The sequence below is a fragment of the Cyprinodon variegatus genome, unplaced genomic scaffold (assembly GCF_000732505.1).
Source record: "Cyprinodon variegatus isolate N-32 unplaced genomic scaffold, C_variegatus-1.0 Scaffold881, whole genome shotgun sequence".
Classification (NCBI taxonomy): Eukaryota; Metazoa; Chordata; class Actinopteri; order Cyprinodontiformes; family Cyprinodontidae; genus Cyprinodon; species Cyprinodon variegatus.
In genome coordinates this window covers 259296-271322 of record NW_015151334.1, presented here as the reverse complement: position 1 = coordinate 271322, position 12027 = coordinate 259296, and the positions used below count along the sequence as shown (strand labels likewise).

General features: G+C 43.2%; 1 protein-coding gene across 1 annotated transcript in view; it reads left to right on the top strand.

The window, feature by feature from the left end:
• shkbp1 (SH3KBP1 binding protein 1) overlaps positions 1-7851 on the top strand; it is an 11387-nt gene extending 3536 nt beyond the window's left edge. Inside the window, exons 7-15 of the mRNA XM_015397690.1 lie at positions 1615-1730; positions 1831-1918; positions 2079-2195; positions 3456-3626; positions 3706-3861; positions 3950-4046; positions 5954-6138; positions 6238-6340; positions 6416-7851. Of these exons, the coding sequence (XP_015253176.1) occupies positions 1615-1730; positions 1831-1918; positions 2079-2195; positions 3456-3626; positions 3706-3861; positions 3950-4046; positions 5954-6138; positions 6238-6340; positions 6416-7100 (1718 nt within the window). The 3' untranslated portion in view covers positions 7101-7851. The remainder of the gene's footprint in view (positions 1-1614; positions 1731-1830; positions 1919-2078; positions 2196-3455; positions 3627-3705; positions 3862-3949; positions 4047-5953; positions 6139-6237; positions 6341-6415) is intronic.
• Positions 7852-12027: the final 4176 nt, after the last annotated feature.

Below are 12027 nucleotides of genomic sequence, written 5' to 3'. Positions count from 1 at the left end.
TGACTCAAATGAATAATATAATATGTGAGTTTCTTGCCTGTGTCGAAAAAGTTCAGGCTCAGGAATTTTTTTACTTTAATCCCTGCAAACAATATTTCAATCTGTTTCATAATAATCATTAGATTTACCGTACTGGTTTACATCGGGTCAGCTTTTCTCTTCCTCCTTCCTGCCTCAGCTTTACGTCTCTGCTCTGATGGGACGATAAGAATCAGGTGTTGCGTGAACCTTTGGATGACCTTTACACTGTTTAACTCAGGGCGGTTTTAGTGGCGCATTGATGATGATGATGATGATGATGATGATGATGCATAGGGGAGACCGGGGCTGGTTGTCACTTTTTACACTCATATTTATATCTTGGAATCAAAACATCATATATTAAAAAAATATGTAGCTGATTTTCAGGTATATATTTTGTATTCATGTCATTTTCATATCTTGTGTCAGTACAGAGTTCTAAGCAATCATTCGACATTGTCAACATGTGACAAATTGCCCCACCAAAGGGTAAGTTGTCACACTATGTGGGGTAAGAAGCCACTGGATTTTGCAACCAATACAATAAGGAAAAAAGAATTGTTCTTATTTCCTTAATGGAAAGTGAATAAATTACAATGATTCACTATTAATACACTTGGGATATAAATATAATGAAATATTAAGCAACAAGCATTACAAACAAACTGGTCCAGGAACCAAAGGAGATCTCACTAGTCAGAGTCTCCATCTCGGTTGCAGTTTTTGCATACATAGAGCGAATTGCCAGGGATGCATTCTTAATGCGGCCATCCTTTACATTCACTGCAACCATGGTTCTCCTGGACGGCTGTTTCCAAATGGTTCTATAAGGACCAGGCTCTAATCATCCAGTGATGGTCCAGTTGGTGCGTGGGCTTGGTAGAGTTAGGTCCTGGTAAAGGTGATCTGAGCAAATTCTGTCTCCAAGAACTCTTCCCTTTTCTAAGGCTGAAATGTCTTAAATTCTGAGTGCTTTCCCGGCATTGTTCTTTTATAACTCCTGACCATCTTTGAACCTTCTTCTTTCTTTTAAACCACTATTTTATCTATAAAAATTAAGTAAAATCTTTCTTAGGGTGTGATCATTTAAATCATTATTTGAAAATAATCATTTTAGGGTTGTCGTTATATGTGACAACTTGCCCCAAAATGACTGTGACAAGTTGCCCTGAATGTTCATGTTTGCTCATTCTAGCTTTAGCTTAACGTTAACTTAAATCAGAACGATGACTGATGTCACTGATATGAGAGGATGTCTTAATATCTATTTTAACAAGTCCACATGTGTAACTCCTAGGATTTTTATCTGAATTGAACTTATTTAAAAATATAGAGTCAATATTTTTTACTTAGGGTAGTGGAAAATGTTCAGTTGGTGTTCATCTAAACTAAAAATGTGTTGTCTTCTTCTCACCTGACCATGCAAATGAAGAAAAGTAGTATTCCAGTTTTTAGTCGCACCCTCTGGTGGAGAAGAGAATTGCAATGTGACAACTAGCCCGTGTGATAACTAGCCCCGGTCTCCCCTGGTTCAGAACCAAGCCCATCTGGACCCAAACCTCAGACTGTAAACGGATCTGTTTCCTCCTGCAGGCGTCTTCAGCCTCAATGTGCCGGCAGAGGCTCTCTTCTTCGTTGGTAACCAGCTGATCGCCACCAGCCACACCGGAAAGGTCGGCGTCTGGAACGCCGTCACCAAGCACTGGCAGGTGGGCGGAGCCTCGGGTTCTGGACCGTTTCCTGTGACATGCGTGTGGTAGTGACTTCAGAATCTTTTTTTTTTTTTTTTTTTATTCTCTCTCCCTCCAGAACCAGGATGTGGTTCCGATCAGCAGCTACGACACGGCCGGCTCCTTCCTCATCCTGGGCTGCAACAACGGCTCCATCTACTACATCGGTAAGAATCTCTGCTGCTACAGCGTTAGAGGTAGAAACCGAGGCTGTCGCCATGGCTACAGACACCAGGATACACCTCCACATCGACCAGGCAGTGAAATATTCTGACTGATCCGAATCATTTAAGTTGGTTCCTCACCTTCCTCTCTGCTGTTGATCAGACGTTCAGAAGTTTCCTCTGAGGATGAAGGACAACGACCTGCTAGTGACGGAGCTCTACAGAGATCCAACCGAAGACGCCATCACTGCACTCAGCGTCTACCTGACCCCCAAAACCAGTAAGGATCAGGTCCACTGCGACCCACTTCATTCACCTTACTGGTTCTGTGACAGAGCTGGAAATAGAAATGAATATCTTGAAAAATAAATGTATGTATATATATTTTTAGTAAGGCGGCTCTCCATCCTACGACGGAGTATTAGGGCCAAGCTTGGGATTTTTTGTCTTCTATTTTGAGAATAAATTTATAACATTACGACATTGAGAATAAAGTCTCAAAATTACAAGAATAAATTCACAAAATTACGAGAATAAAATCGCAAAATTACAAGAATAACGTCGCAAAATTACGAGAATAACGTCGCAAAATTACGAGATTAACGTCGCAAAATTACGAGATTAACGTCGCAAAATTACGAGAATAACGTCGCAAAATTACGAGAATAAAGTTGCAAAATTCCTAGAATAAAGTCTCAATGATAAGTCATAAAACTACTAGAATAAAGTCGCAATGATAAGTCATAAAACTACGAGAATAAAGTCGCAATGATAAGTCATAAAATTACGAGAATAAAGTCGCAAAATTAGAAGAATAAAGTCGCAATGATATTAGTCATAAAATTACGAAAATAAAGTCACAAAATTACGAAAATAAAGTCGCAAAATTACGAAAATAAAGTCGCAAAATTCCCGAAAATAAAGTCACAAAATTCCGAGAATAAAGTCGCAAAATTCCGAGAATAAAGTTTTAAAATTATGAAAAACATATTTTATGACAACTCTTACAAGAAGCATCGTCTTCCCTAAAATGAGGAATGTTGAGCATCATGTGAAGTTATACTTTGGTTCTGGTTTGACATATAAAGATATCTTTTAGCACCTGCAACAAATTGGGCAGCAGGTCAAAGTGGACTCAGGTTGCTGTTTGGTGGAGCTGGTCAGCCATCATATGCAGGTCGAAGCTTTCTTTCTGAAACGGGTTGTTGTATGATGGCTTCATTCTCCGAATATTACAACTTTATTCTCAAAATAAAAAATAAAAAAACTCTCTAGCCTGGCCTTAATATGCAGTCGTACCGTCCAGATGTTCTTATATATATATATATATATATATATATATATATAATATGTCTATATATATTTCTAACCAATTGAAGCCTTAAACTTGAGCTCTGACTCTAAACTGAATCCTAACAACACCAAAACTAAAGGTCCAATGTGATTAAGTCTAGTATCTGATCTAAACATTGTTGGGATAATTCCCGGATCTGACCGGACTTCAGAAGCTAAGTAATGACCTCCACCTTTATGTTTTCAGGTGACAGCGGGAACTGGATCGAGATCGCATACGGGACCAGTTCTGGCACGGTCCGGGTTATCGTCCAGCACCCGGAGACGGTGGGCTCCGGGCCGCAGCTGTTCCAGACCTTCTCTGTCCACCGTAGCCCCGTCACCAAGATCATGCTATCTGAGAAGCACCTGATCTCAGGTACGCTCCTCTGACCGACCGGGTCCAGCTTTGAACTGGGGGGTTGTCCGGTTCTGATGGTTCTGCTCTGGTTTTTCAGTCTGTGCCGATAACAACCATGTGCGAACATGGACGGTGACCCGCTTCAGAGGGATGATCTCCACCCAGCCTGGGTCCACTCCGCTCACCTCCTTTAAGATCCTGAGCCTGGACGACATCGACGGACACGGCGGCTGCAGCGCCGGGACTGAGATCGGTACCGCCGCCAACGACGCCGTTTCAGGTCCAGATTTATTTCTCAGTTCTGTTCCTCGGCGGCTTCAGCTGGGTTTGTGTGGTTCCAGGTCCGTATGGGGAGCGAGACGACCAGCAGGTGTTCATCCAGAGGGTGGTTCCAGATACAGACAAGCTCTACGTCAGGCTGTCGTCCAACGGGAAGAGGTGAGGGACAAAATAACCCTTTGATTCCTCTGGTATTTAAATATCCTATGTTGGCCAACTGGTCATAAAGAAGAAACTTCTAGTCGGTATCCATCTGGACCGGCTGTGCTTCATCCATTCATTCCAGTTCTTTATTAGTTTCACAGCTGGTAACTGATAAAGTAAACTCTTGTCAAATCCAGTCAGGATGAACATGCAGCATCTCTCCCATCCACAAAGGCACAAATCACTTCTTTTGCTGTTTATTTATAAAGAAAAGGAAGGTATTCCAGCTGAAACAGACTTAATAGCATCATCTGACCTGCGTTGCACCTGCACATCTGCACACATCCCGTCCAAGTGAACTGGGTTAACCCAGATGAAATGGGAGAGCAGGGATTCATGCGTTTTTCTCATTCTCTTCCGGAGCTTATTGGCGGGGAAAAAAGCTTACGTTGACCGTTGTTTACATAGACATACCAGAGGTCACGGCTTAGCGGACCAAGGTCTGGATCTGGACCCACCTGCTGGCTAATCCGGATCCAACCTGATTTAAAACATTTATAAATTACCGACAGCAGTGTCTAATTTCACTTGCGCCGCTTCTCCTGTTAATACGGTAAAGCACTGGCATCGACCGCTTCTGCTTATGATGAGCTGGGTGACAGCTGTACATACTGACCAAACAGGCTGCGCCCTCTGCTGTCCGATCATGGGTACTACCCACAAGTCACGGCTCATTTTTAGCAGTGTGACATTTGTGTCAAAAGTGAAAATGAAGGCATAACTTGTAAAGTTGAATTTTTTGAATCACAGCAGCAGATTCATGCAGTTGTATTCATTAATTTGTATTTGTGTTAAAGGAAAAAATATATATATTCAGGACTAAATAGCCAAGTGACCTGCGTCGCATTGGAAAAGATCGGATTTGTATTGTTCAGACAGCCGTGAAAAGATCAGATCCAGGTCGCATATGGGCCAAAAATCAGATTTGGGTCACATCAGGCTGCAGTGTGAACTTTGTGAGAAACCAATTTATCTAACAGTCATCTTTTTGGACTGTGGGAGGAAGCTGGAGTACCTGGAGAGAACCCACGCATGCTTAGGGAGAACATGCAAACTCCATGCAGAAAAACACCGGGCCGGGAATCAAACCTAGAACTTTCTAGCTACAAGGCAGTAGTACTACACACTGTTCCACTGAGGAGCCCCTTTTCACTTAAAAAAATGTAGACATACGGTGCCTTTTTATTTTTTTTATGTAGATTAGAATGCCACCGTATTTGTCTACGTTTTCCAAATGTTTTTGCCGTGTGGAGAAAAAAGCGACCCCCTATTTAGGATGATTTAAGATTCCTGATGAAGGTCTAAGTCTAGAAATGCTGCAAATAAAAGTCTTCTTATACACGTTGGACAGAGCATTTTTGGATTAAAAAGTTCATCCCTTCTGCATTTTAATGCTCTTATTTCAAGAGGATCTATAGAACATGAAGAGCTAAATATCTTTTTACAATTTGATGAATATTTTATTTTTACAATTTAGTGTTACAGTAGAATTAAACATTGAGTGAATAAATAAAAAAAAATGTTTTATTGCACTTTATTAAACGGATTTATAAGATATAACAGGACTGGAAACTATTAGGTTACTGAATGGAGGAGAAACATGAATTAAATATGTGAAATGGTGAACAGTGGTGCCCTCTGGTGGAGAGCAGTAACATTACGACAGTGAAAGTTTATTTTAGGCAGACTTCATCAATAATCCATGGAAAAAAATGTTATCTAATAAACAATTAATTGTCAGTTTTTATTTATCTTTATTTAGTTTTTATATATCTACACCATCGAGTAGCGCCTGCTACGTCAGGGAATAGCTCTGATGTCGTTTCCTGAGGGGCCGTGTTTTTTGCTCCTCTGGTTATCAGGGTGTGCGAGGTGCGATCGGTGGACGGGACCTCCATCACCGCCTTCATGGTGCACGAGTGCGAGGGCTCAAGTCGCATCGGCTCGCGCCCGCGGCGATACCTGTTCAGTGGCCATAGCAACGGCAGCATCCAGATGTGGGACCTGACCACGGCCATGGAGATCGCTGGGAAGGTGGACATCAGAGGTCAGGACCTTCCTAAGCATGTGACGGGTCGAAGCTCTCTGATTGGCCGATGAGAAATTTTTACATGGTGGATTGTTTTGTATTTTCTTCTGCTAACAGCTCTGGGCGGGCCGACGGAGGAGGAGCTGCTGGAGCTGCTGGACCAGTGTGACCTGGCTCTGACGCGGACCCCTGACAGCACGCCGCGAGCCTCCACCTGCAGGTACTTACACACACACACACACACGCTGCTCACTAAACCCAGCCCAGTTTCTGATGTCACTTCCTGTCCCTGCAGCCTCCACTCTCAGCTCAGCGACAGTTTGCGGTCCGAACGTTTCCACTCAGGAGGACGGGGACCAGCCGGGGCGTCCGGATCCTCCGCCTCACTGTGCGGCAGCCTCCCTCGGCAGACTCCGCCCCCCCTGAGCAGGCCGCCCAGAGAAGCCGCCCTGTCTGCTGGCTTCCAGGGTTTCTACGGCCACGGACGCAATCAGAGCCCGAGCCCCCGCCACCAGCAGGACAGGGAGGCGGTCCGCCGGGGCAGTTTCGTTGAGCGCTGCCAGGAGCTCGCCAAGGGACCCGAGGGAGCGGCGAGCTCAGCCTTTGGAATGCCGCCCTGGTCGGAGGGCGTGAGGCGAAGTGTGGCGGTCTGCAGCGAGCTGGAGGCCAGATTCAACATCAGGACCCCCACCAGCTTCACCGTGTCTCCAGGATCCCGGCACCCGCAGGGAACACCTTCATCCATGTCCTCTTCGCCGTCACCTTCCTCTTCATCGCACAGGAGGACCACACCCTCCTCTCCGACTAGCCCCGCCTCCTCGGTGCAGAGTCCAAACCGGTCTCTGACGCCATCATCTCCGCGCCAGGGCACCGCAGCGTCACCCGCTGAAGCATCAGCAGAGAGTCCGTCCAGTCCGGATGGAACCGGTGGGGGGGCGCCATCCAGCCCCAAACCACCCATGAACGAGACCAGCTTCTGATTGGCTGAGAGGACTGAAACCTGCTTCTGATTGGCTGAGAGGACTGAAACCTGCTTCTGATTGGTTGAGAGGACTGAAACCTGCTTCTGATTGGCTGAGAGGACTGAAACCAGCTTCTCATTGGTCGATGGGCCCATACCATTCCCTGACTGGCCAACCAATTATTCAGCAGCATCAGGATCAGGTTCCTTTTAGTTTTAAACTCCATTTTTCTCCAGACTTCCAGCAGGTGGCACCATAGAGTCAGGAATAAACACTACAGCTGCTTGAGTTGACTGGAGTTGATGGTTTCAGGATTAAGAAGGCGGAGCTTGTTAATTTAAAGGTAACATTTCACTCAGGATCTGACAGAAATCAGAACTGGACCTGACTGAGACTCAGCTGATGGGTTAAAGGTCACGGTGTGTTTGGGGACATTTGTTTTTCTAGCTTTTTCTATCTGACTTAGTTTCTGGATCTTTTCTGGTCTGATTTCTACCGATAACTTTAACAGAAGATTTATTTTTATCATTTCTACCCGAAGTTTAACTTAAAACCTGAAGGAGGCAGCATCTAAACCCTGGAATATTGAAATATTTATATTTAAAGTTTTCTATAACGTTAATTCATATATTTGAATGTTTGTTTGTTGTGTCTCAGCTGAACAAGAATAGAAGGTTTGTGTAAAGAACCGCCAGGTTCTACCATCTTCTGCTGTACTTCAGTAAAACCTAAATTCATTTTTTGGAGTTTTGCCTGTTTTATTTTCACTTAATTCACTAAAATGTAAACATACACTGGAAATTTGAAATCTGAGAAAAGAACGTTGAAACTTGCAAAAAAAAGTATGCACTGCTTAAAGTTGCACAGTATTCACACACATATATATATATTCTTAAATGACCATCCTCTGTGACATTTTTGTTCCTGAGTATGTAAATTTCTACTATATATTATCAGTAATAGCAATATATATATATATATATATATATATATATATATATATATATATATAAAACCGATTATTTTGCTAATTGAATAATAAGTTGATTATTTTTTCGATTAATCAATTAATAATTGGATCACCAGAAATTACTTAAAGAATATATTATTACCAAATTAAACCAGGTGAAACTAAAACTTTTCCACTTGAGGCGTTCTGGATACAGTGATGAAAAAGCTTATTTTTTATCTTAAATGCAAAATGTTTCAATATTTTTTTTTCAATTTTGATATTATTATTATCAAGGTTGCTCGCTCTGTCAGCCAAAGGCATGTTTTAGAGTCTCTATATTCCATTTCAAAATCGATAAATTAGTTGACGATTATTTCAATAATCAATTAATGACAATAATCGAGAGCAAAAATTAGAGATATGAAAGTTTTTAATGGGCAGTCGCCTCCCTTGTGGCCTAATTGTTGAAAAGCGCATGCTAAAATAGGCCCTCAGGAACCTAAGAGCATGCTAATGTGTCCCCTTGGGGGCCAAACTTGTGCTAAAGGGACCTCTTGGTTGCACAAATGCTAGCTAAAGTTCCCTCTACAGTGCTGATAACACGCTTTACAGTAGTAGCCATTCAAATTTCCCCACTTTCCTTGATGGGCCCTTGGTTTGTCCTCTACGATTTTTTTTCAAACATCAATCTTTGTACTTAACTATTCTTTTTGTCATGATTTGTGACCATTAAGATCTAAAGAGAAGCTTCATCTCCCTGTAATTTAGTGAAGGGTTGGAATGAAAGAATAAATATGAACGCCCAGGAGAAGGAAGGTTTACTCCAGTGGCTCCAGGTTTGAGGGGGAGTTGCTGTCGTTTGACTGGGAAGGGCCATTTTGAATGGCTGCTACTGTATGTGACCCTTTGCCTTTTCTCTCAGCCCTCGGCCTTCAAAAAGTCATGCACGGCATCGGTAATGCTATTTAGCTGTTACTAATTTGTCACTCATCCATCTTTGGATCTTTCTGCTGAGTCCTTATGCTGCCCATAAGCAGCCATGCAGCCTCATTCACCTTTTTTTTTTATCATTTTTATTTTTTAATCAACAAAAACACGTAAGAGCAGCTTATCGTCCTTATATGGTAATCCCTTCCTGTTTTTACATGGTTTGAATAAAAAATCCCAAAACAAATTAAAGGACTAAATCTACTTAGAGTTTATATAAATTTGGTCATAATGAAGCTTCTGATTTATATTCTGATCATTGTCAAGAATGTTTGTGGCTAGGTGTATTTTAGTTAATTTTTTTTCCATTTTAAACTAATGTTTTCTTCCTATTTCCATCCATGTTTTTATCCAAAATCTCTATGCTATTTACTGCCACCTATAGGTTCAACTAAACCCAACAGCTTTAATGTTAGAAACTATTTCCTCAGATTTCTGCCTCTTTATATAAATCAGAATTTAAAGTCCTTAAAGGAAACCTGTAGAATTGTTGATCCAGAACACTTTGGTCATGAAACATACACTCACCGGCCACTTTATTAGGTACCCCATGCTAGTAACGGGTTGGACCCCCTTTTGCCTTCAGAACTGCCTCAATTCTTGGTGGCATAGATTCAACAAGGTGCTGGAAGCATTCCTCAGGGAGTTTGGTCCATATTGACATGATGGCATCACACAGTTGCCGCAGATTTGTCGGCTGCACATCCATGATGCAAATCTCCCGTTCCACCACATCCCAAAGATGCTCTATTGGATTGAGATCTGGTGACTGTGAAGGCCATTTGAGTACAGTGAACTCATTGTCATGTTCAAGAAACCAGTCTGAGATGATTCCAGCTTTATGACATGGCGCATTATCCTGCTGAAAGTAGCCATCAGAAGTTGGGTACATTGTGGTCATAAAGGGATGGACATGGTCAGCAACAATACTCAGGTAGGCTGTGGCGTTGCATGATGCTCAATTGGTACCAAGGGGCCCAAAGAGTGCCAAGAAAATATTCCCCACACCATGACACCACCACCACCAGCCTGAACCGTTGATACAAGGCAGGATGGATCCATGCTTTCATGTTGTAGACGCCAAATTCTGACCCTACCATCCGAATGTCGCAGCAGAAATCGAGACTCATCAGACCAGGCAACGTTTTTCCAATCTTCTATTGTCCAATTTCCATGAGCTTGTGCAAATTGTAGCCTCAGTTTCCTGTTCTTAGCTGAAAGGAGTGGCACCCGGTGTGGTCTTCTGCTGCTGTAGCCCATCTGCCTCAAAGTTCCACGTACTGTGCGTTCAGAGATGCTCTTCTGCCCACCTTGGTTGTAACGGGTGGTTATTTGAGTCACTGTTGCCCTTCTATCAGCTCGAACCAGTCTGGCCATTCTCCTCTGACCTCTGGCATCAACAAGGCATTTCCGCCCACAGAACTGCCGCTCACTGGATGTTTTTTCTTTTTCGGAGCATTCTCTGTAAACCCTAGAGATGGTTGTGCGTGAAAATCCCAGTAGATCAGCAGTTTCTGAAATACTCAGACCAGCCCTTCTGGCACCAACAATCATGCCACGTTCAAAGTCACTCAAATCACCTTTCTTCCCCATACTGATGCTCGGTTTGAACTGCAGGAGATTGTCTTGACCATGTCTACATGCCTAAATGCACTGAGTTGCCGCCATGTGATTGGCTGCTTAGAAATTAGGTGTTAACGAGCAGTTGGACAGGTGTACCTAATAAAGTGGCCGGTGAGTGTAGAACTCTTCTTATACGTAAATATAGGGAATAAATGTGTGCACTGGAAAAAAGATGTAGAAATAAGTAAATATTTCTTAAATTAACTGTATTTACCCTTAATTTGAGTAGGCAAATCTGATAGTTATCCAATAGAATGAGTTCTTTTACTTAATTTTACTCTATTACTTCCTCAATTGAAGAACAAATGCACTTATTTTAAGAAAAAATTACTATCTAGATATTGATTTTTTCCAGTGTGTTGTTATAGAGTCGATGGAGCTTCAATAGAAGGGTAAAAATAATGGTTTTACCCCTTAACCAACCAACCATCCATCCATCCATCTTCTTCCGCTTATCTGGGATCGGGTCGCGGGGGTAGCAGCTTCAGTAGGGAGGCCCAGATTTCCCTCTCATCAGCCACTTGGGCCATTTCCTACAGGGGAATCCCAAGGCTTTCCCAGGCCAGCCCAGAAACATAGTCCCTCCAGCGTGTCCTGGGTCTCCCCCTGGGCCTCCTCCCAGTGGGACGTGCCTGGAACACCTCACCAGGGAGACGTCCGGGGGACATCCTAACCAGATGCCCATGCCAGCTCAACTGGCTCCTCTCGATGTGGAGGAGCAGCGGCTCTACTTTGAAGATGCGTTCAAACCAAACGCAGCAGGAGCAGCTAGTTTACATGCAAAGTCAATGGTTGATGCGCGTCAAGGCACAGCAAATGTCCCGCAGCGCGTTTTGAGCAGGGCGTTGTGAGCGTTTGAGCATCTGACGCACATGACGCAATGCAAACGCGCTGCTGCTCGAGATGGAAAAAGCAGCAAAAAGGAAGCAGCAGATGTGTTTTTGCTGCTGCTGCTGCGTTTGGTGTGAACGCAGCTTGAGTCCTCCCCAGATGACTGAGCTCCTCACCCTATCTCTAAGGGAGAGCCCAGACACACTATGGAGAAAACTCATTTCAGCCGCTTGTATCCGGGATCTCGTTCTTTCGGTCATGACCCAAAGCCCATGACCATAGATGACAGTAGGAACGTAGATCGACCGGTAAATCGAGAGCTTTGCTTTTTGGCTCAGCTCTCTCTTCACCACAACAGAGCATCCCTTAAGCATCCCTCTTTTTCTTCCCTCTGATTGTTTGATCCACCTAAAAAAACATTGTATATAAAAGCAGAGCAGACTTTTGCAAACATTTATTTCACCCTGAGAAGATTGAATCATCTCCTAATCGTCCACCATGGTCTAAGGTTAACTCGTGTTTGATTAGAAAACTTTACAGAAAAATATCTGG